Here is a 27,341-nt window from a genome sequence, read left to right as displayed (position 1 = left end):
CAGAGATTCTAAGTATGCCTTTGGGGTGGCGCACACATTTGGGAAGATGTGGCAGGAGAGGGGACTGATAAACAATAGGGGTAAAGAACTGGCTCATGAGGAATTGGTAAAGCAAGTATTGGAATCCCTTTTGTTGCCAAAGGAAATAGCAATAGTCCACATAAATGAAAGGTTAGGAATCTCCTGGGAGTTCCACACCCCTTGGCACCCATCTTCATCAGGAAAGGTTCAGAGAATGAACCAGACACTCAAGAAGCAGTTATCTAAATTAATAGTAGGAACCAGACTCCCTTGGACTAAGTGTTTACCAAAGCCCTTTTGCGAGTGCGAACGGCCCCAAGAATATGGGGCTGTCCCCTTATGGGATATTGTTTGGCCTGCCTTATCTGGGAACGAAAGGGAAACTGCCAACCCTAGAGACTAAAGCTCTGTTCTTAAAGAAGTATATACTGGTGTGTCCTCTTCTTTGTCTTTTCTTAGCAGACAAGGATGACTGGCACAGACTCCGCCCCTTGAATTCGCCGTTCATCCCATCCTGCCGGGAGATTTGGTCCTAATTAAGTCATGGACAGAAAGTAAATTGCAACCGGATTGGGAGGGACCATGCCAGGCTCTTTTGACTACTGAAACGGCGATACGGATGGCGGAGAAAGGCTGGACTCACTACACCAGGATTAAAGGACCGGTGGAATCCCCGGTTAAGAAAGAAGTCTGGACAGCCGAATCAACAGAAGAACCAATGAAACTCAGACTCAAAAGACTTTAAGTAACTGATTTTTATGCGGACGCGGGATAGTTTCTGTTTGATATCTATATATTGTAATGCATGTTAAATCGCTCGGTCCTTCAATACTATTGTATGATGCTGGAGACTCTTAGGATTACCATATTAGCCTTCTTAGTATTGGGATTTTGTCAAACAATGCTGTCATCTCCATATTTGTTATTAACGGTCCCCGAGTCTGAATATCCACAAGCAATAGAGGTCGATGCTTGTGGCCTAGTAAAATGCACAGATGTAAAGTGTCAGAGGGAGGATATTTCCTCCGAAATCCTACTCAAGACCCAACTGGACACAAGGTATGGTTCGCAAAAACCGCCACCTGGCATCACTATCCATTTCGCCCAGCCCTAGACTGTCCTGACAAAAAGTGCCACCCGACATATCTCACCATCAAAAATACCTCCTCTGAAGATTCCTTTCCCTGTAAAAAAAAAAACGGGTCTCGATTCCTTAGCAATGATTTAAAGATAGTAATGGAAGCCACTGGCAAGTGTTTTTCGGGCTGCAGTTTCCGAATAGTGGTAGGAAACGGAAAACGAGTCAAACAACTTGATAGTAAGATACAACCTTTTGCCCCTCCCAACGACCCAAAGGTGGTAAAAATTATAGAGGCAAAGGACTTGAAGCAAACCATTGAAATAGAAACTGGATACGGGGACGCAAATGTCTGGTTTGAATGGATAAAGTTCACTGTTAAAACTCTGAATAAAAGCAATTGCTATGCATGTGCCTCCAGTAGACCAGTTGCCCACATAGTCCCTTTTCCACTCGGGTGGAACCAAAACAGGAAGGGCATGGAATGTATGATAGCTCTGTATCAGGATAAGACTGCATGGAATGATAGGAATTGTATATCCCTATCTCTAATGTTCCCTCCCTTGGAGAAGACAGATTTGAAAGCACCCCCTCACCATTTTTGACCACGGTCGAGAATCACACATCGTGTATAAGCCGACAGGGTACAAATCGGTCTAGGGACTTGGGGGAGCTGAGGTTATGTATAGAAACTCAGAATGACACCGAAACAAACAAAGGAGGGAACTATTCAGCACTCGGGGTTCCCTGGGCGGATCTCTGGTGGTACTGTAGAGGCAGAATATTGCGACTTACCCTACCTCCTGACTGGAGAGGGATATGTGCAATTGGCAATCCCATTCACCTTGGCATTTGAGAAGGAGAAGGTGGTAGTAACAAAGAAGGAGAGGAATTAAAGGTCATTATTAAATACTTCCTTTGACGATAGGATTTATCTCGACTCTATAGGAGTTCCTAGAGGGGTCCCCGATGAGTTCAAGGCCCGCAACCAGATTGCAGCAGGTTTTGAATCGGCCCTATTTTGGTGGGTAACGGTCAACAAGAATGTGGATTGGATAAACTATATATTTTTTTACAACCAGCAAAGATTAATCAATTACACTAGAGATGCAGTTTATGGTATTTCTGAGTAACTTGATGCAACCAGCAGAATGGCCTGGGAAAACAGATTGGCCTTAGATATGATCCTAGCCAAAAAAGGGGCATATGTGTGATGTTAGGAGGTAGCTGTTGTACCTTTATTCCAAATAATACAGCACCTGATCGGTCAATCACTCGTGCCTTGCGAGGACTGACCACCTTGGCGGAAGAATTGGCTGAGAATTCAGGAGTGGACACATCATTCACGGGATGGCTGGAATCATGGTTTGGGAAGAGGAAAGGTGAGGTAGTCTCCATCCTCACCTCCCTGATAGTGGTAGCAGGGGTACTGACAGCAATTGGCTGTTGTATCATACCTTGTGTGCAAGGGTTAATCCAGCGGTTAATTGAGACGGCCTTGGCAAAACAAATGCCTCTAAAAGGTAATCAGGCAGAGGAACTCAACCTCTTGAACAATGAGGGGATGGGTGACCTTAAGGAATTAGCCACTTTAAATGAAGTCTCAGGGATGATGCTAGCGAACTGGAAGGCAATGTATGAGACAAATGCGGAAGACAACACTTAGTAGCCAAGAAGAAAAGGGGGGGGATTGTAAGGTATAGGGTTAAAGTTGTGCACAATAAGGGAACAGGTGTTGCTTCTGCAAAAGCTTACATTATAAAATTAGGCTGCACATGCCAACACTAAACAGTGAGAAGTGAAAACAGGTAGAATTATCTATGACTAATAGGGCAGAGCAACCGTGTAGCAGGATGTACCAGGCATAGGAAAACAGAAGAAGTGAAAATAGATAGAATTATCTATGACAAATAGGGCAGAGTGACCATGTAGCGGGATGTACCAGTAACAGGAGAATAGTGTGCCAGTCGCAGGAGAGATGTGGCCAACAGATCGAATTTAGTTTGGCAGGATGATCGCATGAAGACAGCAATCTATGCCAGGATAGTCACATACAAGGAATGAGATAAATAAGAGTAAGGGGCGACAGACTTAGAGTAATGGGAGAAGTAAACAGAGGCGGAGAGAAGCTAGACAAAGGTGGAGTGAAGCTAGAGCTTGTGATTGGTTACTTTTGCTGTAGCGCGTAGCCTATGGGGTGAAAGGGGAGGACCGAGAGACGCAGCTGAACAGCATAAATCAGAATGTAACCCTCAGATCGGTGTGCTAACTCGTTAGGTACCCATTCTTGCAAGTACATATCAATAAAATTTGCAGCTTCAGAATTTGACTCGGACTGATATTTATTAATATGAGAGTTTTATTTCTCACATGATCAAGACTAGACTCTTGGGATGGTAATTGGCCATGTTGGATTTGACCAGCTTTTTGTATAAAGAACATACATGGATAATTTTCCACATTGTCAGGTTGATGCTAGTGTAGCAGCTGTACTAGAACCACTTGGCTAGTTCTGTTGTCAGAATGTTCATCAGGATGCTGCCTGGGCTGGAGCAATTCAGCTACGGAGAGGCCAGATTGGGGCCAAGTTAGACAAAAAAAACTACAGATGCTGGAATCCAAAGAAGACAAACAGGAGGTGAAAGAACACAGCAAGCCAGGCAGCATCAGGAGGTGGAGAAGTCAACATTTCAGGTATAAGCCTTCTTCAGGACTGGGTTGTTTCGTTACAGCACAGAAGTGGTGGGGTGGGGGCAGTTGTACAGTCTGATTGAGATGTACAAAGTTCTAATTAGCATTGATGGGACAGACTGGGAGAAACTTTTCTCCTTGGTATAGAGGTCAATAGCTGGATCAGAGTTTTAAAATAAGGAATTGGAGGCATAGAATGGATTTGAGGAAAGTTTTTTTTTCCACACCCAAAAGGTTGGGTGTATCTGGAAATCACTGCCTAAAAGGATAGTAGAAGCAGGAACCTACAATACATTTAAGTAGTATCTTGATGGCAACTATCATATGGACTTCAGTAAGGTGTTCAACAAGGTTCTCCATGGGAGACTGGTTAGCAAGGTTAGATCTCATGGAATACAAGGAAACTAGCCATTTGGATATCAGGTCAGCATGGACGAGTTGGACCGAAGGATCTGTTTCCATGCTGTACATCTCTATGACTTGAAACGCCTTTGCATACATGGGTCCAGACTAAGTGGTGGAAAATGGAATTAAAAAGATGCACGTTTGATGCCTGGCACAGACACGATGGGCGAAAGGGCCTCTCCTCGTCCTGTAAAATCTGTACGATTCTACATAAAGGAAATTTAATGCAAGTACTCAACATTTAGTCAGAGAGAAATCAGGTCCAAGAATCAAAACATTGATAAAAGAAATTGCAGCTGGGTTCTGTAATGCACACTGAAGTGAGTGCAGGCAGATTCAACTTATTGAATAGCTATGGGGGAAAAGGCTGGGAATGGCCCACACCACCCCACACGCTGCTTGACACGGTCTAAAAGTGACGATCGCCAGGCCCTCGCAACCGCTCATCACGTAGGATCATTCGAATGGCGCCCGCCATTTAAATACTAACCGTCAGCGCCATCCACCTTTTAAACAGTAACCGTCAGCGGTGCCCAGCTCGCGCCGCCACTCACGCGGCTTCTCTCACCGTCCTCCACCAACACCGACCGGCAACCACGTCCCTCTGTAGCGTCACTTCCGCCCCTCTTAAATCAACTTTATCGGCACTAACAGATGGGCACCAGTGTTTGACGACTATTTCTGATTGAAAGAAGCACATGGACTCTTTTTGTCAAATCTGTATCATTGTTCAAGCTGGAGCCATTGAAGTATAAGGTGAGACTTCTGGCTTAGATGAGCTAAGTTTTCTTTTTTTGAAGGGAGGTGATGCCCCGCACAAAGATGGCACACCCAGCCACTATAAGTATTATTTGATAGAAAAATACTGGATATTCTCAACGATGCATCCGTCTGTGGAGCGAGAATGCGACTTGATGTTTCGGGCGATGACCTTTCCTCCCTTTTTTGTGGAAAAAAAACCCTTTCTCTAGTTGAAGGGACGGATGCAAATTTTGAACAAACTTTATTGATACGCATTTCACTGCTGGGCTTCATGGGATGGGGAGAGGAGCCTGAGACTGATGATGCCATTTAAACAGCAGACCCTGAAGGTGGGTCGCTGTTCAAAGGTAAGCAACACTGATTTAAAACACATTTATGATTTGGTTCTTGTTACTTTCTGTAACTTACGTTTGAACAGCCAATAGGTCTGTGCAGCACCCCTTTAGTGCATATAGTTTTGAAACCGTAGGCAATCTATATCAGTGGGTCCTGAAATCAGGCTAATGGTTATACGTTGCCAGAGAGGCCTAAATTTATGCAAAGCTGTGAGGAAGCAGGGAGTTTGGGAACCCTTATGTTTAATAAAACAGCAAGTGCTGCGAAACTAGGTATTTCAGGCAGCATCTTTGTGGAGAAACAGAGTTAACATGATCTGAAGAAGTCATATCTGACTCGAAACGTTAACTCTGTTTCTCTCACCACACATGCTGCCAAACCTGCTGAGTTTCCCCAGCACTTTCTGTTATTTTTTGTCAGATTTTCTACATTTTGTTTTTGCCCTTGTTTTTAGGATCTGAAATGATCGCTATAGGCTCTTATGGGGAGAGGCTGAACAGGCTGGGCTGTTTTGCCTGGAGAGTCGGAGGCTGAGGGGTGACCTTTATAGAGGTTAACAAAATTATGAGGGGCATAGATTGGATAAGTAGACAAAGTCTTTTCCCTGGGGTCGGGGAGTCCAGTACTAGAGGGCATAGGTTTAGGGTGAGAGGGGAAAGATATAAAAGAGACCTAAGAGGCAACTTTTTCATGCAGAGGATGGTACGTGAATGGAATGAGCTGCCAGAGGATGCGGTGGAGGCTGGTACAATTGCAGCATTTAAGAGGCATTTGGATGGGTATATGAATAGGAAGGGTTTGGAGGGATATGGGCCGGATGCTGGTAGGTGGGACTAGATTGGGTTGGGATATCTGGTCGGCATGGACAGGTTGGACCAAAGGGTCTGTTTCCATGCTGTACATCTCTGACTCAATGATAGATACATGTCTGGACTGTGACTTGCAGTGTGACACCAGTGGACTATGAAAGGAGTTTAGCTTCATTAGGGTATGGTTGGAGGAAAACAAATCTGAATTTTTCACATTTCTTGACCTTTGTCAGCAAGTCTAGCTCAATGACCATAATGAATAGGAACAGGAGTAGGCCGTTTGGCCCCTCAAGCCTGCTGTGCCACGCAGGAGGATCATGGTTAATCAAACATTTATAACGTACATTTTCTTGCCCTTTCCGCATAATCTTTGATTCTGCTACTGATCAGGAATGTATCTATTTCAGCATTAAATGCATAAAGGTAATCTGTCCCCACAGCTCTCTGCAACAAGGAGTTCCAAAGACACTCAACCTTCAGAGAATAACTTCCTCCTTATTCCAATCTTAAATTGGCACCATTTAATTCTGAGACTAAGCTGTCTGGTCTTAGACTCTCTCAACAGGTGGCAACGTTACCTCAGCATTTACCCAATGAAGCCCCTTAAAAATCCTATATTTTTCAATACGATCACATCTCAATTATCTAAATTCTGATAAGTAGAGTCCCAACGTAATTAACCTTTGCATCGAAGACAATCCCTCCATGCTGAGGACATCTAATATCCTTTCTCTGAATTGCTTCCAATGAGCTGATATCTTTTCTTAATTAAGGAGACTTAAAGTGTTCTAAGTAGTCCAGATGTGGTCTAAGCATCACTTGTACATTGCAGTAAGACTTCCTGAGTCTTATACTCCAACCCCTTTAAACGAGCCAACATTCCATTGGCCTTCCTGATTATCTGCAGTATCTGTATGTTAACATTGTGTTTTTCATGCACAAGTACCCCCTTTATGTTGCAACTTTCTGCAGTTTTTGTTCTTTTTGTTTTCCCATTCAAAATGAAAAACTTTGCATTTTCCTACATTAAGTTCCATTTTCCAACTTTTTGTCTGCTTATTTAATCTCTCAGTTTCTCTCTGTGAACTGTCTTTATCCTTTTCACACCATGCCTTTCCAACTATTTTTGAGTCATTTGTAAATTTGTCTAAATACATTCGCTTCCTTACTCCAGGTCATTACTATATATTGTAAACCATCGTGATCCCTGTACTTATCCCTGTGGAACCTCACTAGTCACAGATAGCCAACCCAAAAAAGAGCCACTTATCCCCACCTCTATTTCCTGCCCATTGGCCAGTTCCCTATCCGTGCCAATATGCTACCTCCAGCATTATGGGTTCTCATGTCTTAACCTTTTGTGACGTACCTCACCAAACACCTTCTGGAAATCCAAATACTTCCTCAAAAAGTCTCCGGTTAGTTAGACACGACTTCCTTTTCATGAAGCCATGCTGATTCTGCTAGATTAGACTGATTTTTGAAATATTCTGCTATTACTTCCTTAATAATGGATTCCATTACTTTTCCAACAATAGATGTTAGGCTAATTGGCTTATGGCTACCTACTTTCTTCCTCCCTTTTTGATTAAGAGTGTGACATTAGCAGTTTTCCAATTCTCTGGTCCTTTTCCAGAATCCAAGGAAATTTGGAAAATTGCATCTACTATCTCTGTAGCTACCTCTTTTAAGATCCTAGGATGCAAGCCATCAGGGCCTTTAGCACCATTATATTGCCTAATTGTGCTTCCCTAGTGATTGTGATGGTTTTTAATTTCTGCCCCATATTCTCTAGTATTAATGGAACGTTTGGATTATCTTATACCGTAAAGACTGATGCAAAATACCAGGTTAACTTCTGTGCCATGTCCTGGTTTCCCTGTCTCTCCAGATTCATTTTCTAAGGGATCTCTGTTGATTTGAGCCCTCTTTTCCTTTTTATATATTTAAATAAGCTCTTATTGTCAGTTTTTATATTTCTCGCTAGATTGCGCTCGTAAGTTATTTCTTGAGGTTGATTATCTTTTTGTCCTCCTTTGCTGGATTCTGAATTTTCCCAGTATTCGGCGCTATCACTGATTTTTGACTCATTATGTGCCTTTTCGTTCAACTCAGTACTTTCCTTAAATTCCTTGGTTAGCCATGGTTGATTTATCCCTCTCTTAGAAACTTTCCTCTTGACTATGTATTTTTACTTCGAGTCATGAGTGACCTACTTAAACGTCTGCCGCTTCTTGCCTACTATTATTCCTGTTAATCTATCTGCCCAGTTCACTTTAACTGATTTTATCCTTATTGTCATTCCCTTTAGTTTAGTTAAACAGAGTGGTTTCCAACTCAAGTTTCTCACTGTCAAACTGAATGTAAAATTCTATCACGTTATTGTAACAATTGGAGAATTTTGTGCTCCTTTTACTCTGGTCTCTTGTGTCTCTTGCATTCCCTTCATTCAACCATTGGGGTTATGCCTTCAACAATTTGACCCTTCCTCTGTCCATCTGTTTTAATTCTTCGTTTAAGACTGTCATTTAATAATATATTTGACCAACTAGACACCTGTCTAATATCTCTTTAATTTAGCTTAATATTTGTTTTTGTCACTTTATCCTGCTGTGAAATAGCTTGCTACAATTTGATTAATTATTTGACTTACTGTCACATGTACAGAGATACAGCAAAAAGTATTGTTTTACATCCTATCCAGACAAATCATACCTTACACCAGGGTAATAGAGCAGAATGCTGAATATAGTGTTACAGCTACATTGTTGCAGAGAATATATATGAAATGTCCATTCTTAATTCTGAAAGTAGCGTAGATACATGTATCTTCTGCCCTCTGCAGAAGAGTGGAAGAGAGTATAATGGGGATGAGAGGGGTATTTGATTATGTTGGATGCTTTCCTCAGGCGGGGTAAATATAGACAGTGTCAATGGAAGGTAAGCTGATTTTGTGATGGACTAGGCTGTGCTGACAATTCTCTGTGATACATTTTACAAGATTATACTATAAAAATTATTTTATTGCATTCTATTTGTTATTTTAAACTTAATGCTAAAGCAAAATATTCTTGAAGTTGGAAAAATTAACTAAAAACAAAGTGCTGAAAACACTCTGCATACCTGTTGCATACATTGCCCATTCTCTTAATCTTTGGTTGTTTGGTGGGGAAGCACAATTAACAAGCCAGAGGATCTTGTGAGTGTGCATTAATGATTCCCTGGGTAGACATCTCCAGATCTAGATGAAAACTGAAAGAACTGTGGCTGCTGTAAATCAGAAACAAAAACAAATTGCTGGAAAAGCTCAGCGGGTCTGGCAACATCTGTGCAAAGAAATCAGAGTTAACGTTTTGGGTCAAGTGACCATTACTCAGACCCTTGGAGGATGATGCTGCATCTGCACCTGGATGGCCCAGGTAGTGTCCATGCTGTCTCTTTGCAAAAGCTATTTAACTAGTCCCTGTTCTGCCTGTTTCCCATTGTCTGATCTGTGTTTTCCCTTCAGGTATTCATCCCAGGTTCCTGTTCACATACTCACAGAATTGTTTTCTTGCAGACGGAGGCCATTTGACTCATTTTGACTCCACTGGCTGTTTGAGCATTTTGACTTTACAGCAGACTCGTGTCTTTTCCCTATAACTCTGCAGTTACTTCTGTTTAAATGATCAACCTATGCCCTCAATCGAAACTGCTTTCCCATACTCCCAGGCAGTGCATTTCAAACCAGACCATTTGCTGTTTTTCTCACTTAATATTTGCTTTTTTGGGAAAAACGCTTGGAAAGTGTCACCGGCTCTCAATTCTTTTATGTGGAGAAATAACTTATCCCTAGCTACTCTACACAGACCCCTCAAGGTTTTGAAAATTTCTATTCATCTCCCCTAAGCCTCATTGACCATTGCTCTTTGTTTCCTGTAGCTGACCTAATTTTGTATCCGTATTGCTACTGTCACTTTCATTCCATGCCTTATCTCTTTTCTAACGTGTCCATTGTGTGACGCTGTATCAAATATCTGTTGGAAGTCCATGTTCGGCACATCAACAGGCTTTCCCCTTATCAACACTCTCTGTCACTTCAAAACTCAAGAAAGTTAGCTAGGCATAATTTGCCCTGAATAAATCTACCACGAATCTTCCAAATTAACCCACATTTTTCCATATGACACATGAATTATTTTTAGAAGTTTTCAACAACAAAGTTAAAGGCTAGTCTGTAATTATTAAGCCTCTCCTGACAACTTTTTTTGAACAAAGGCATATTGTTTGCAATTCTTCATTTCTCCAGCACCACCCCTGAATCCAGGGTAAACTGAAAGATTATTGCCTGGGTCTTTGCAATTTTCACTCTGCTTCAGTATCTTATTTCATCCAGTCTGGCTGCCTTATCACCATTTATGTACTGACAACTTTTCCAATATCTTCTCCTTACCAATTTTAAATCCTTCCAATAACTGAGTTTTTTCATCTATGACCATGACCTGGGCAGCATCTGCCTCCTAGCTAAAGACTTATGCAAAGTATCAATATAACACCTCAGCCATGCCTCTTGCCTTAATGTTTAAATACCCTTTTTTATCTCTAATCGGCTTATTTATCATTTTATCATCCGTTTAGTATCAATGTGCTTAGAGAAAAATTTGGGATTTTCCTTTGTTAGCTGCAAGTCACTTTTTCATAATCTCTTTTTCTTTCTCATTTGTTTTTTCACCTCTTTTCTGAACCTTCAGTATTCAGCTTGATTCTCAAATGTATTTGCCACTGGAAGCTTGTCATAAGCATAATTTTTTTTCTTTAGCTTCATTCCTATTTCCATTTGAAATCCATTGAGCTCTCAATTTGTTTATCCTATCTTTCCTTTTTGATGGCATATACTTTGACTGTCCAAGCCATAACCTTTTCAAAGGTAGCCCATTATTCAGCTACTGTTTTTTATTGCCAATCTTTGGTGCCACTGTTTCCAGCCCTGCTTCTTTCTTGACCTATTGAAGTTGGCTTTTTGTCAATTGATGATTATTTCTCTGGATTTCCACTGTCATTCTAAATCTTATGAACCTAATGTTTTAAGTAAAAGAAATCTGCCATCCTTAACTGGTTTGGCCTATGTGTGACTCCAGACCCTCAACAATGTGGTTAACTAATAGCTACTATCAGAGCATTTTGGGATGGGCAGTGACTGTTAGTCCAGCCAGCAATGCCACCATCCCATGGACAAGAAAGATTCAATGATCACTGTCCCCCAAAGTTCTCCCACCTGTCTTTTGATCTACCTCATGCCCAAGAACCAGATCTAGAAGTGCCCCCTTTCTTGTTGAAATTGACACCTTGCTGTAGGAAATTCTTTGAACAAAATCTGGGGTCACCCACCCCTCACTGCTCCTTATGCTACCTCTATCCCAGTATATATCTGCATAATTAAAGTCCCTCATTATAACTACAATATATTGTTTATGCCTTTCCATAATATCCTTGCAAATTTGTACCTGTAATCTTTCCCACTAATTGGCAATTGATAGATTCTACCAACCATGTAATTGCACCTTCCCTGATCCTTACCTCTTGCCAAATCAATTCTGTCCTTGTCCCCTCTGAGACATCTTCTTTCTGCAATGCTCTTCTTATTCAAAGCACCCCCTACTTGTTTTTTTTTTCCCTTTCCTAACATTTCTTAATGCTTTGTACCAGGAATATTTAACACTCAGATCTACTGTTGAGCCAGCTTTCTTATATATGCCACCAAATCATTATGATTCTACATGGCAATCTGTACTTGAACTCCCTCCTCTTAAACTAAAATAGTTATTATTCTCATACCTGCCGTGTAACCCTAATTTAGATTCCACTATTTTGTCCTTTACTCTGACTCTAAAATTAACTTTAGATTCTGCCTCTCCCAGTATTTTGTGCACCCTGGCATTACTTTCTAAAATTCTTTCCTGGTTCCAACATTTCTACTGATTGAATTGAAACCCTCCACAGTATAGTAGCAAAAAACCCTGGACAAAACTGCATCCTCATCCCAGTCCTGTTCAAGTGCATTTTGTGCAGGTGCCATCTCCTCCAGAGCCAATCCCAAGTATTTGGAGTCCTCCTTCCTGCACCAAGTTTCTAGCTACATAATCATCTGTCTGATGTTCCTATTTCTGTGCTCACTTGTATGTGGTACTGGTTAATTCAAGAATTACTACATTATAGGTACTGCTTGTTAGTCTTCTACCTAGCTCCTTAAATTCTGATTGCAGGATCCTCCTTCCTACCAATGCTGTTAATACCAAAGTGGACCATGACCTCTGGCTGTTCGCTCTCCCCTAAAAGAATGTCCTGCAACCATTCTGTGACATCCTTGACCATTGCACCAGAGAAGCAACCTAGAGTCACATCTGCAGAAATACCTGTCTGTTCCCCTATCTGAAGAATCCTCTATCAGTACGTTAAAGTAACCATTCAAGGCGGCTCAGGGAATCCCTGATGGATTTAATCTGTAAGCCTGTCTTAGTTCGTCCCGGGTAGTGTGGAATATATAACTCTTACAGACAATTTAGTTTAAATTATTACCTTTATTTACCAATGGTATCATGTTACATTATAACACAGATACTTAGAAGCCAGGCTTGACCTAAGGTTCTAAAACCATTAGCAGAGTAGTGGTGCCAGCTCTTACCCCTGAGAGCTCTTTCAGGCTACACTCCTTATTGCTGCATACAGAATTTGATATTAAAATTATAAAAACACCACATGTACTTAATCAGATAAGCAGCAATAAAATGGCAAAAGTTTGCAGAGGAAGAGAAACTCATTGACAGGTCTGAGTACGCTTGACTAATTAAGCCACATGCACATCAAAGTGGGAAACCTTGATCAAGCCAGGCCCCAAATGGCTGTTTGCTTTGGCTAGATAACAGTACATCATAACGAGAGAGTAGCCTAAACTATGTGGAAAAGGTCATGAGGTAACCTTGTTGGACTAATAAGTCCAATAAAAATCATCTTAGATTCCTAGAACACAAATTAAATTAATAACATTCAAGGATCTTGAGCTCCAGGGAACATTCAATCCATGACAAGCAAGTGTTCACTCAAATCAGATCACAGAATTAATCTTTCCACCAGCTTCCATCCTGTCTGTCTCTTGAATCTTCAGTCGGTGAATGGAGTTTACAGAAAAATATTTTGGCGCTCTCACTCACACATGAACATCTTCCAACTTCCTTACTATGTCAGTTTTAGCCCTTGTGTTTTCCTAGCCTGTAAGGGTAATGAGACATTCACATCCGAGAACAATCAAGATTAAGGAGCTGAGCTTCATAAATTCAAATCTGATCAGTGTGGTATACATGAAAACATATCAGGATTGTTCTATTATGTGCATATTCCACTCAGCTTATTAAATTACAAGTTATTTTCCTATTGAGTATGAGTTTTTTTAAAGAGTCTTTGATATAAACAGAAATTTAGTTATCCAACATCCAATTGAAAAACATGCGCAATCTTCCAGCCCCAGTGTGAGAAGGCCGCAGTGAGAAGGAAGTACTGCCACATATTCCACAAGTGAGCAAATGTTATCACCTTATTTACACCGATTCATTGACACTAAGAACAGATGTCCCCAGTTCTTCTAAACAAACAATATGAAGACAGTCATACATTTCACTATACTAAATTGTGTCTGCCTATTTTAACATTCTCAGTCGTCTTGAAGTCTGTTACTCTGTTCACCATTTATGACATTATCAAGTTTTTTCAATCCATAAACTTATAAAATATAAAATTGCCTGAACAATTCAGTCATTTATAAATAACAATCGATGGTCCTAAAATCCTCAGATACCTCATTCAGGTTATTCAAAAATTATTTTCCTTTAACAAATTAATACTTGGCTAATGTGAAAGCTGTTAGGGAAAGTACAGTAGCGCCTCGACTTACGAACTTAATCCGTTCCAGGACGCAGTTTGCGAACTGAATCAATTTTTCCCATTGCTCGGATAGCGTTAAGAATGCTTGGACTGCTGTTCAGAGCGCACACGCCAAAGACGAACTGAATGAGATCACACTGGGCCCGAGAGCTTTTGCGTTCAACAAGCGCATAGCAAAGCAGAACAATGAAACCAGGTGGTCGCACACGGGCTTTTTGCGTTCGTACCTTCGTTCGTACCTTGAATTTCGTACATACGTTGAAGCAAAGTTTTACGTACAATCCTGTTCTAAAACCAATTTGTTCGTGAACGGGGTCATTCGTATTTCAAGGCACTACTGTATTTCAAAAATCTGGAACAGTAAGAAAACAACAAAATGTTTCCTGTCATTTAAGAAGCAGTTTCAGTTCACATCTAAGTCTCAAATATTCGTGGGAAACAATTACAGAATGTTTTAAATTATGTTCTCCAAATGAAATTTCTCAAATAAAACAGTCAGAATTACAGTAGCAACTTTGGTAGAGATCAACATTCTTTGAATTTGCAATTTGAATGGGATTCATGAAGTCTTAACAATAATTGAAGAACTGAAACAGCTCAGCCTCAATTTCTAGTATTCTCTTAACAAAACCTTAACAAAACATCAAACTTAAAACGCACTCTTCTTTTTGTGGACACTCTGCATTTTAAAAAAAAAATTCAAAAATATTTTAATACAGCAAGTTTTGAGAAGATTTGTAGCTCAGGTTGAGGTTTGTGAGCTGGAAAGTTCATATTTAGACATCTGGAGCCACACTGAAGATGTTACCTAGTATGGTGACAAAACATCTGAAAATGAACCTTCCAGCTCAGCGAACAAACCTACATCCATATTTTAATGCAATACTCTCATCTGACTAAAGCATGACCATTGACTCAAATAGGCTTTTTTTTTTCAAATTTCAAACAAATCAGGGGTTCAAGGTCCTCAATCAATTTGTTTTACAGTTACAAGTTTGATAATTTTAAAAAGGACATAATGTTGTACAATTTAAATGTAAAAACAAAATCTGACCTGTTACATAGCCCACAAAACACAGTTGAAGGCAAAACAGTTACTTAAAATGATTTTCTGAACCAGTATTTTGACAAACCAAATTATTTAAATAACAAACACTTTCAGCACGGCACAATTGAAACTCTTTCTTCCCCCCCACCCACCACCACCAACCCCCCTCGGTGACCCAAGTATTAGTACAACCTTATTTTCAGAATTTTTTTTGAAGAGCCTCTGGTCAGAATTGTTTTTCATTTTAATACGAGGGAGAAATGCACACACTTGAGACCCCCCTCAGTTTACCCAGTGACAATCCATGAAATGGAAAACGAGTCAAAAAAATGGAAGAGGTGGCCCCAAAAGATCCACACCAAAGTCGGACAAAAATATATCATGTCCACAGACTCCCAATCAACCACCATGATACAGAAGAAAAACACAAACATTGGTCCAAGATTCCCAAAGCTCCGCAAACCCCACACCACCTGGCACGTGTGCACACAAAAGGATCACTAAAACATTCTCACCTCGGTGGAAACTGGATTGAGGAACACCGCCCCACCACTGAACAAGGCCGTGACGGAAAGAAAGACCAGCCGTATCCTCCCAATGAAATCATACCCACAAAAAGAGAAAAGCTTTGCAGCAGACCACACAGCACCGCAGTCCAAGCCACTCCTCCCAGAAGAAAGACTCGCCGAGTCGCGTCCACAGCCCAGAAACTGAGACTCCCACAACAAAAACTCTGACAAAACTTCCCTGGCAGTCCACTGTCGGGACCCGAGTGGACTGGCTCCCCCTTTTTCCAGTGACGCCATTTCATCCCAAAAGTACTGCTCAGGGGAGCCATGGGGGACAAAGGCGATAACTTTAACTTTAAGTAGTACCAAATTCTAGCTAACTTTTTTTATGCGCTGGAGCGTCAAACCTTGTGTCTGTAGAGAACTTTAAACTCCTTTTTCCCGAGAGGACCTTAATCCCTTTGTTACTTCTCACAGGGACTCAAACCCCTTTTTAACCCTGGGGACTCTAACCCCAAATTAACCATGATTCACACAAAGCAACTCATTGGTGTGCAGTTACCTCAAAGATTCCGTCACCACCGAGCCCTAGGAGACAATGGGTCAACTGAGTGTTAAGTTTAGAGAGAGAGAGATATCAAGGTGAAGCTTAATTTGTAGGCCAATCCATCTCATGCAACCAACATTCAGATAATCACTTATTCAGTCCACTCCGTGTATGTTGGAATCCCACCATTATATTAGGCTTTTTTCCTGAGGTTTCACACACACGATGCAATTTGCACACACTAACTTCTGCAAACAATTAAAGTTTATTAAAGCCTGTTTAAGCTAGGTGACCCGAAAACCCTCTTCGCAGGCATGCAAGGTCAAGTCAAAGAGGCCCTGAAACAAAGAAAACACCACCTGTATACAGGTCAGTTCATAATGTTTACAGATACTCTGGCCACTCCCTCACAGTCACATGTGACCCCAGGTACAATGGTAGGATGAGGTCATACTCTGAGATAATGTAAATGTAAATGCCCTAATCTTGGGGAATCATTTTGCAGACCATTTCCTGATTCTGTGATTCCCCGAGACAATGCAGGTGCGACATACCTAGCTTCAGGGGATGGCTATGAAAGCATTTCAGAATGGAAGGCACTGAATGCTGATTTAATTTGATAACAGTAGGGGAGTAGTAGCAAATGACCATCTGCATTCCTGCATGAATGTCGTCCCTACCCATTCCAGAATGTTCGGTCAGTGCAGTTTAATCCTTTAATATTATGTTAATGTCCAGAGAGATATTACAATTTAATCTTTTAACATTACACATACACCCTACTAATGATCCATTGTCCTCACCAATATGTAGAACAGAAGTGTGGTGAGTAAATGAGATCTCTGGGGATTCCAGCACTACCACCTGTTTTTCTTGGACTGTCTGGCAGTCATCCATTCTCTATCTGCCTGTTTGCCCTAACTTAATGTGCCCACCTCTCTATGGACTTCAGCAAAGCATTCAACAAGTTTCCGCATGGGAGACTGGTTAGTAAGGTTAGATCATATGGAATCCAGGGGTTGGCACATGGTGAGGACAGTGCAGGAGAGAGAGAGAGAGAGAGAGAACGAACCTGCATAGTTACTGCCTTTGCTGTTTTTGAATTCATGTGTAACTGGACATTGAAGTGCATCTGGGAAAATTAATAAACAGTGAATTTCACAACTAATCTTGGAGGAGCCGGTTTGGGAGAAGTTCACAACACAGAATCAGACGAGTTAACTGTTGTTTTAAGTTTGTCCAAGAGAAAGGCTGTATTAGTGAGTACAGTGGGTTCTTTCTTGATTTATATGTTTTTGGAGATAAGTCTCTTGATTAAACTTAAAATATAAGCCATAGCTATTAATTTAACCTGGGGCAGTGTTTTGTAGAGGACTACGACAGTGTTATTTTCTGGGTCTGTAGATTGTGAAGGAGCAAAAATGGCCTTTGCAGTGATATGTACTTCTTGTCAGATGTGGGAGTTTAACAAGAGTTTAAGGGTTACTGTGGATTATATCTGCCATAAATGCTGTTGGATGCGAATCTTATCAGATCAAGTGGATCGGTTGGAGAGACAAATAGAAGCGATGAGGAATTTGCAACAGCAACAGTATGTGATGGATGGCAGTTATAGAAAGAGGGGCAAGTCTCAGATACAGTCACACAGATGGGTTAACTCCAGGAAGGGTAAGAGAGGTAGGCAGCTAGTGCAGGAGTCTTTTGTGGATATACCCATTTTAAACAGGTATGCTGTTTTGGAAAATGTAGGGGGTGATGGATTCTCAGAGCAACGTAGCACGAACAGCCAAGTTTCTGGTATTGAGACTGGCTCTAATGCAATGAGGGTACGTCGGCTTCTAAGAGATCAATGGTGTTAGGGGATTCTGTAGTCCGAGGTACAGACAGACGTTTCTGTGGCCAGCAGAGGAAAAAGCAGAATGGTGTGTTGTTTCCCTGGTGCCAGGATCAAGGGGAGAGGGGCCAGCAAGAAGTCATTGTCTACATTGGAACCAATGATATTGGAAGGGAAAAGGTTGAGATTCTGAAGGAAGATTACAGAGAGTTAGGCAGAAATTTGAAAAAGAGGTCCTCAAGGGTAGTAATATCTGGATTACTCCTATTGCTACGAGGGCAGGAATAGGAGGATACAGCAGATGAATGCATGGCTGAGGAACTGGTGTATGGGAGAAGGATTCACAATTTTTTGGATCATTGGAATCTCTTTTGGGGTAGAGGTGACCTGTACAAGAAGGACAGATTGCACCTAAATTGGGAGGGGATTAATATACTGGCAGGGAAATTTGCTAGAACTGCTTGGGAGGATTTAAACTAGTAGGTTGGGGGGGTGGGACCCAGGGAGATAGTGAGGAAAGAGATCAATCTGAGACTGATACAGTTGAGAACAGAAGTGAGACATACAGTCAGAACAGGCAGGGACAAGGTAGGATTAATAAATTAAACTGCATTTATTCCAATGCAAGGGGCCTAACAGGGAAGGCAGATGAACTCCAGGCATGGTTAGGAACATGGGACTGGGATATCATAGTAATTACGGAAGCATGGCTCAGGGATGGGCAGGACTGGCAGCTTAATGATCCAGGATACAAATGCTACAGGAAGGATAGAAAGGGAGGCAAGAGAGGAGGGGGAGTGGCATTTTTGATAAGGGATGGCATTACAGCTGTGCTGAGGGAGGATATTCCTGGAAATACATCGAGGGAAGTTATTTGGGTGGAACTGAGAAATAAGAAAGGGATGATCACCTTATTGGGATTGTACTATAGAGCCCCTAATAGTCAGAGAGAAATTGAGAAACAAACTTGGAAGGAGATCTCAGCTATCTGTAAGAATAATAGGGTAGTTATGGTAGGGGATTTTAGCTTTCCAAACATCAACTGGGACTGCCATAGTGTTAAAGGTTCAGATGGAGAGGAATTTCTTAAGTGTGTACAAGACAATTTTCTGATTCAGTATGTGGATGTACCTACTAGAGAAGGTGCAAAACTTGACCTACTCTTGGGAAATAAGGCAGGGCAAGTGACTGAGGTGTCAGTGGGGGAGCACTTTGGGGCCAGCGACCATAATTCTATTCGTTTTAAAATAGTGATAGAGAAGGATAAGCCAGATCTAAAAGTTGAAGTTCTAAATTGGAGAAAGATGTTGTGAAACTTGAAAGGGTTCAGAAAAGATTTACAAGGATGTTGCCAGGGTTGGAGGATTTGAGCTATCCTCCATAGCCCAGAGGCTGAACAGGCTGGGGCTGTTTTCCCTGGAGCGCCGGAGGCCGAGGGGTGACCTTATAGATGTGGGACTAGATTGGGTTGGGATATCTGGTCGGCATGGACGGGTTGGACCGAAGCGTCTGTTTCCATGCTGTACATCTCTATGACTCTATGACCCAGCCAATTGAAGACAAAATTGGCTTGAAGGTAGGAGACAGCGGGTGGCGCTGAATGCATGTGGCCCGTAGTGCACCACAAGGATTAGTGTTAGGTCCACTGCTTTTCATTATTTATTTGTATTTAAATATAGGAGGTATGATTAGTAAGTTTGCAGATGACACCAAAATAGATGGTGTACTGGGCAGTGAAGAAGGTACAGATAGCTCTTGTATATAAAGCTTGCTTCAGCAGTGCAATTTAACCATAACATCGCTGAAAAGTTCGGGATCTGTGTTTTTGATAACGCTTACCTCTGTTCGCTACAGCGCGATTCCAGCGGCAATCCTTTCATACGCTTCATTCTGTGCATGCACCAATGTCAGCTGCCATCAGGCCGCGTGATCGGTACAGTACAATACATTGAACAGCTTAATCTCAAAAATTAAACTAATGAATGCTCATTGCTGTCCCTCTGAGACAAGAATATTCTTGTATAATTCCTGTAGGAGGGCATTACTCTTTTACATAGCATTTGCCTTTCTAATTTGTTCTTGTACCTGCATATCACACAATCTAAACCAACCCCCAAGAAACAGTCAGAAGACAATCAACCACAGCCATCCACTTCTGTAACCACAACTGCACCTGATGGTGGAGGTAGTGATGACGATGACTCTCTGTCCCTGCATTAACGATGTTTTTTTCAATTTAATGTATTAAATTTACTTTTGTTTTGTTAATAAATATGACTTAAATTTTCGTTCAGGCTGTTATACTCTTTGTGTTAAGCTTTTGGGTGATTTTGTGAGCAATCGTGAATGATATTTTTTGCTGGTCTGCCCTGAACCTCACTTTTTCCATAGGCACCATTATTTCTATTAAGCAATTTTCTATGAAGTGAAGTTTTGCTGGAATGCAGCTATGACGATATAGGAGAATTACCTGTACAACAGGACCTTGATGAGATGGGCCAATGGGCCGAGAAGTGCCAGATGGAATTTACTTCAGATAAATATGAGGTGTTGCATTTTTGTGAGGAAAACCAGCTGTTTACTTATTAACTTAACTCATTAACTTATACAGTTAATGGTAGGGCCCTGGGGAGTTTTGCCAAACAGAGACCTAGAGGGTGCAGGTGCAAAGTTCCTTGAAAGTGAAATCGCAGGAAAACAGGAACGTGAAGAAGGAATTTACCTTCATTGGTCATAAATTTGAGTATAGGAGTTGGGACATCATGTTATGGCTGTACAGGTCATTGATGAGGCCACTTTTGGAATACTGCATACAATTCTGGTTGTCTTCCACAGGAAGGATGTTGTTAAACTTGAGAGGGTGCAGAAAAAGTTTACAAGGATATTGTCGGGACTGGAGGGTTTGAGCTATAGGGAGAGGCTTAGTAGGCTGGGTCTTTTCCCTGGACAGTCAGAGACTGACGGGTGACCTTCTAGAGGTTTATGAAATCATAAGGGATATGGGTAGGGTGAACAGCCAAGGTCTTTTTCCTAGGATGAGGGAATCCAAAACAAGAGGACATAGGTTTAGGATAGGAGGGGAAAGATTTGAAAAGAATGTTGGGGGGAAGCTTTTTCACGCAGAGAGTGGTGCGTGTATGGAACAAGGTGTAAGAGGAAGTGGTGGAGGTGGGTACAATTACGACATTTGAAAGGAATCTGGATGGGTATATGAATAGGAAGGGGTTAGAGGGATATGAGCCAAATGCTGGCAAGTGGGACGAGATTAAATTGGGATGTCTAGTTGGCATGGATGGCTTGGACCGAAGGGTCTGTTTGCATGCTGTATGACTCTGTCTATGGCACTATGTAGTTCTCTGCCTCACGGGTACACCCAATGGCTCTGGCCACTTTTCAAGCTCTGAAATCTAGAACGCAAACTTGTGCAATTGGTGATACTACACATTGTTTGTCTAGATCACAAGAAATGCCCACGACTGCACACATGCCACAGGAGGCATTCAACTTGGCCGAGCTGCTTTAGTTACTTTAACCTTACTGTTGTGTTATAAGCTAAAAACTGAAGACACATAGAAAGTAGAAATTCTTTAACTTTGCTCACTGATCAGCCCCTTCTCTTGTGTCTGTAAGTTTTTACTTTGCCTTTGCCAGTTTGGAAGAAAAAAATAAGAAACTATTTACATTCCACTACAAGCTACAAGAGATTTTACAAGTTAACAACCCCTCAGGATATCACGGCGGAAGGCCTTAGATGGTTGTCTTTCCTCACTGTATCTTTTAGAATTTTTTATCCTCTTACTTTGTGCAAAAATGTTCTTTATTCATAAATTAGCTGTAAGCACATTGAAAAACAGTTCAAATCAGATGTTCTAGAAAATATAATTTTAGAAATCGTGTTCTTTATTTTGAGCATTGCATTCTTGGGTGTCTTCAAGCAAAAGCAAAATTGGAACAATTTACCAATATGACCAGAAACATAATATATTTCAAGATAAGTTATGAGGTGTCTATAATTTAACAGCCCCTTCATATATTAGTGCAGAAACGTCTTAGATCCACTGGAAGATCAATGCATTTCAAGCAGACTTAAGAACATCTTTCATAGGTAAATGGCCCCCCCAGACATAGCTGATGTTTGTCCCAGTGCGTGTCCTAAGGAAAACTGCATCAGAGCTGCATGAAATGAACCTGACAATAAGCACTGTAAGTCTCTCGAGACCTTTTCAAAGCACTTTCCAGATGGATGAGTCAGTGGTCTCTTCATTTCCCCTCTCATTTATTTTTATTTCAAAAATATACTTTATTCACAAAAATGATCCATAAGCACATACAAAGGTTCTAAATCTGTTCTGGGCAATCTTTGCAAAGAGGAGAAAACAGTCAAAACGTTGGAATTTTGACATTTGTCTACAGTTCTCTACAGTTGCAAAACAAAATGCATTTTCTAGTTGTGCATGAAACCATTTATATTCATTCTGAGGCACTGAGGGGGTATGACAACTGAACGGACCCTTATTGTACTTCAACAGAAAGACTTTAGACAGCGGTCTTGACCAACTATGCCTTGGTAGATGCCTGAAGCTTTAGTATATCCCTCACAATGTAGTCCTGGAGCTTGGAATGTGCCAGTCTACAACATGTAGTTGAATTCAAATCTTTACACTGAAAGACCAACAAGTTTCGGGCAGACCAAAGATCAGTTTTCACCAAGTTGATGATCCTTAGGCGCAGTCAATGTTTGTCTCAGGGTGTGTCCCAACAAACAGCCATATTGTATCATGGAGTTGCTCTGGACAAAAATCACTGAATCTTTGTTCAGAATTTCTTTGCAAAGGCACGTTCCAAAAGGAGATGTGTGACATTCTCTGCACTAACACAGCTGCTTCGAGGGCAGCATGCAGTGTTGTACAGAGACCACTGGCATGAATAAGCAGAACCCTGGTTTATTATCCAAAGGTCAGGTAAATGACTTACAACCTATAACCAATGTTAGAACAATTCAGTCATTCTGCTGATGCAGAAATTCTTTATTATTGAACTGAGACATCAACCTGGAAGATGTGCTGTCAAGATTTGGACTGGTGTGGGATTTTGCAACCTTCTGACTCTGGTAAAAAAATCTACCAGATGAGCTTATGGCTGCTAATGTGGTGAACAAAGTTTGTGAGAAGATTTGTAGCTCAGGTGTTCGTTGTTGTGGTTCTGTTCGCCGAGCTGGGAATTTGTGTTGCAGACCTTTCGTCCCCTGTCGAGGTGACATCCTCAGTGCTTGGGAGCCTCCTGTAAAAGCTGCTTCACAGGAGGCTCCCAAGCACCGAGGATGTCACCTCGACAGGGGACGAACGGTCTGCAACACAAATTCCCAGCTCGGCGAACAGAACCACAACAATTTGGTGAACCTTGCCTTCATGGTATTCGTTACATTGGTAGATTCAGGTGTTCAAATTCATGTATGCTAAACTGCTGTAATTCAATGTTGTACCAACAGATGGAGTAACAGATTGTACCATCTGAACAGAGCAGGAATGTCTGCAGTAGAGAACCCAACTGTTGAAGCTGACCCTTCTGGAGATGGAAGTGAAAATCAATCCTCCTTTGCTGAACTTCCATATATCAAGCTGGAGCCTCGTGCAGAAATTAATGAAGATGGTGGTCCCTCCCAGAATGTTGCCATGGGAATGAAATTTGTCCTACCAAATAGATTTGATATGAATGTCTGCTCTCGGTTTGTAAAATCTCTGAATGAAGAAGAGAGTAAAAATATTCAAGATCAGGTGAACTCTGATCTAGAAGTTGCCTCTGTACTATTCAAAGGTAAATAAAATGCAAGGATCTTAATTGGTTTTAAGAACTCAGAAAGTATTTGTTTTCTGAGCCACACTGACTTGCAATTAAGCCATGTACAATTTTATTTTAATCTTCTCAATCTTGTTTTTAGTTATCTCATGGTTTGGCCTAGATATGTCTGTGTTATCTCCTTCTTCCCCATAATCTTCTCACATATCTATGCCTCTTCAGCATCCATTTTTAAATTATTCCTTATTGCCTTCAGTTGCCTTGGTCCTAAGTTCTGGACACCTCTCCATCTCTCTATCTTGCATTCCTCCTTTAAGACATGCCTGACATCTAACACTTTGAACAAGCTTTTGATCATCATCCCCAATATCATCTTCTAGCTCAGTGTCACATTTTATTTTATAATGTCTCTGGGAAGAACGTTGGGACATTATATTACTTTAAAAGTGCCAATGTAAAAACAGTTTGAAATTAATAAATTAAGAGAGAGAAATCAAGTGAGTTCCTCTTAGAAAACAAAGAGAAAAGGTGAGACCAACAAGAGGTTATTGATTATGTTTATACTAACATAACAAAAGGTACTTATGAATTTAGAAATATGGAAATTCTTTCATGAAAGAAAACTAAAATGAATTAAATTAATAGATGATATACAATGGTCATGTCAGTTATGCTTTGGAAAAACGTAGAGCATGTGTTTTAATAATTTATTGAGATACAATCAGAACAATGGAAAACAAGTGTAAACAGCAGTGATGATTAGGATCTAAGAGAACCATTCAGTGCTGATTGTTACATTACACAAAAATGTCTTTGTGTTAGAATCATAGAATCCCGACAGTGTGGAAGCAGACATTTTGGCTCAAGTCCATACTGACCCTCCAAAGAGCATGCCACCCAGACCCACCCCTTATCCTATCCCTGTAACTCTGCATTCCCCATAGCTAATCCACCTAATCCTTGAATTGTGGAAGGAAACCAGAGCATCCGGCGAAATCTGCAAACTCCAAACAGACAGATGCCCAAGGGTGGAATTGACCCCCAGGTCCCTGGTGCTTTGAAGGAGCAGTACTAATCACTGAGCCACCGTGCTGCATAATATTCTAGAGTTGAAGGGATTTAATTAATAGTATAGACCAAAATATTTGTTGTAGCATTATAGAAATGTTTGTAGGGCATGTTACATCAGTGAATTGTAAGTTTAATATAGCTATTTTGAATAATTATAAACAACTATTGTAAATATTTGAAATTCTACATTAGGTCATGTATCAGAAGTGAAATCAATTTCCGCTTTCAACATGATCCAGTCGATGAACAGGAATATATGAGGCTTTTACTTTCATTTTATTAGCTATGGTAGCTCACCAAGTCATAAGCTTGTGAATTCTATTCCCACTTCAGGACTTCAGCACAAATAACAAAGTCGGCATCTGTTTCAGTACTGAAGAAGTGCTGCACTGCTGGAGCTGGTGGACAGAAAATTTAGAGGGTGAAATGCTTACCTATCATTTGTCTAATTGTCCTAAGTATCTGCAGATCTGAACCTTCAAAGCTGCTGCTGATTCTCTTCCTTTTAATATCTTTCATTTAGACTGCAGTTCCAGTGGAATTACTGTCCAGTTGCTTGCACAATCCCCTTTTTCAATATTCTGCATGTCACCATTCACCTGACTATTGTAGTGTCATCTATAAACTTGAATATCTTCTTTCTAATCCCAAATTCTAAATGCCAGTAGTAAGATAGGAAAGCTTGGGAAACAAAGTGACAAGCATCTTGTGTGGCTTGCTGACTATATGGCATTTTGGGTTGGATTTGAACTCTTCTCAAAACATGATTTGGCGATGTCGGTGTTGGATTGAAGTGTACAAAGTTAAAAATCACACAACACCAGGTTATAGTCCAACAGGTTTATTTGGAAGTACTAGCTTTCGATGCGATGCTCCTTCATCAGGTTATTGTGGAGTATAAGATTGTAAGACACACAATTTATAGCAAAAGTTTACACTGTGATGTAACTGAAATTATATATTGAAAAAAACCTGCATCGTTTGTTAAGTCTCTCATCTTTTAGAATGACCGTGTTGGTTTCAGTTCTTTCATATGTAAATTGCAAAACTTTTTTTAAAAGTTATATTCTCAAGTGAACTTTAACAATTGGTGTCATATCGGTCCAGATAATGCATTGAAGATGCGAGTGCCCTGTGTGAGGCTGTCTGCGCCACAATTGCCAGACTGATTCTAATCTTAAAAAATGGATTTACAGAATCTTGCATGGATCTATGTCTTACAATCTTATACTCCACAACCACCTGATGAAGGAGTGGCGCTCCGAAAGCTAGTGCTTCCAAATTAACCTGCTGGACTATAACCTGATGTTGTGTAATTTTTAACTCTCTCAAAACAGATTCACTTGCACGGAGATAAAAGAAGACCAATTGCCTCCAATTATTTTTTTCATTGGGTGGACAGGGAAAAGAAGAAATGTTGTTACATTATTCTGTAGCCTGATCACTGAGTTGAAGAGAAGCACAGATAAGAGTAACAATTGAAAGCAAAGTAACTCTCATTCTGATGAATAGAAATTGCTGAAAAAACTCAGTATGTCTGGCAGCATTTGTGAAGAGAAAACAGAGTTAATGTTTTGAGACCACTGACCATTCTTCAGAACTGTCACTGAAACATTAACTCTGCTTTCTCTCCACAAGGTAAAAACAATGACTGCAGATGCTGGAAACCAGATTCTGGATCAGTGATGCTGGAAGAGCACAGCAATTCAGGCAGCATCCGAGGACAGGCAAAATCGACGTTTCGGGCAAAAGCCCTTCATCAGGAAGGGCTTTTGCCCGAAACGTCGATTTTGCCTGTCCTCGGATGCTGCCTGAATTGCTGTGCTCTTCCAGCACCACTGATCCTTTCTCTCCACAAATTCTACCAGACCTGAGTTTTTCCAGCAATTACTGTTTGTTTCCGATTTCCAGCATCCGCTGACTTTGGTTCTATTTTAACATTCTGATTATTTAGCAAGATCAATTTACATATCTCCAACCAGCTCCCAACCACATTTCAGTCAATCCTATATTGCATACATGTGGAAACTATTATAATTTGCTTGTAATTGTGAAGATTACTGTATGATTAGTTTTTGCATAGATAAGGCCAATTTTCAGGTGTTAACTTATGTTGTTTGCAGCTGAGTGCAACATACACACCTCTGCTTCTCCTGGAATTCAAGTAAGACATGTCTACACACCATCAGTGACCAAGCATTTCTCGCCCATTAAACAGTCGACAACTCTGACTAACAAACATCGTGGCAATGAAATCTCAGCTGCACCTTTACTCTTGCACTGTAAGTCTTGTGTAAACATAATTGATTTGCATCCAAATGACCTTGGATTTAACGTGTACTACCAAACATAATCTTTAATAATGGCGCAGGTTTATTGCATGAGTGCGCGAAGACTAGATAGTTTGCTGAAACCAAAGTCCAAATCAGTTGTTGCTTTACAATAGAATGGGCCAAATGTTGTTATGGTTAGTTTTAACATTCCTTATTCTTTTATCAAATTCCATTTCTCTTGTTTGTC

At 40.8% G+C, this 27,341-nt stretch overlaps 2 protein-coding genes and 1 pseudogene across 2 annotated transcripts in view; 2 read left to right on the top strand and 1 right to left on the bottom strand.

Annotated features, from left to right (window-relative positions):
- utp15 (UTP15 small subunit processome component) overlaps nt 1-4,812 on the bottom strand; it is a 33,988-nt gene extending 29,176 nt beyond the window's left edge. The window contains exon 1 of the mRNA XM_043707587.2: nt 4,686-4,812. The gene's annotated coding sequence lies outside the window, so the exon portion shown is untranslated. The remainder of the gene's footprint in view (nt 1-4,685) is intronic.
- Nucleotides 1,000-3,178, top strand: LOC148151973 (uncharacterized; annotated as a pseudogene).
- Nucleotides 4,813-4,961: 149 nt separating the features above from the next.
- Nucleotides 4,962-27,341, top strand: part of ankra2 (ankyrin repeat family A member 2) — a 41,135-nt gene continuing 18,755 nt past the window's right edge. The window contains exons 1-3 of the mRNA XM_043707610.2: nt 4,962-5,304; nt 23,443-23,768; nt 26,945-27,103. Of these exons, the coding sequence (XP_043563545.1) occupies nt 23,480-23,768; nt 26,945-27,103 (448 nt within the window). The 5' untranslated portion in view covers nt 4,962-5,304; nt 23,443-23,479. The remainder of the gene's footprint in view (nt 5,305-23,442; nt 23,769-26,944; nt 27,104-27,341) is intronic.

The sequence above is a fragment of the Chiloscyllium plagiosum genome, unplaced genomic scaffold, assembly GCF_037043375.1.
Source record: "Chiloscyllium plagiosum isolate Xiang-an unplaced genomic scaffold, Cpla_swu_hap1 HiC_scaffold_2, whole genome shotgun sequence".
NCBI lineage: Eukaryota > Metazoa > Chordata > Chondrichthyes > Orectolobiformes > Hemiscylliidae > Chiloscyllium > Chiloscyllium plagiosum.
Note: the sequence above shows the minus strand (reverse complement) of the source record. Positions and strands in the feature narration are given on the sequence as shown.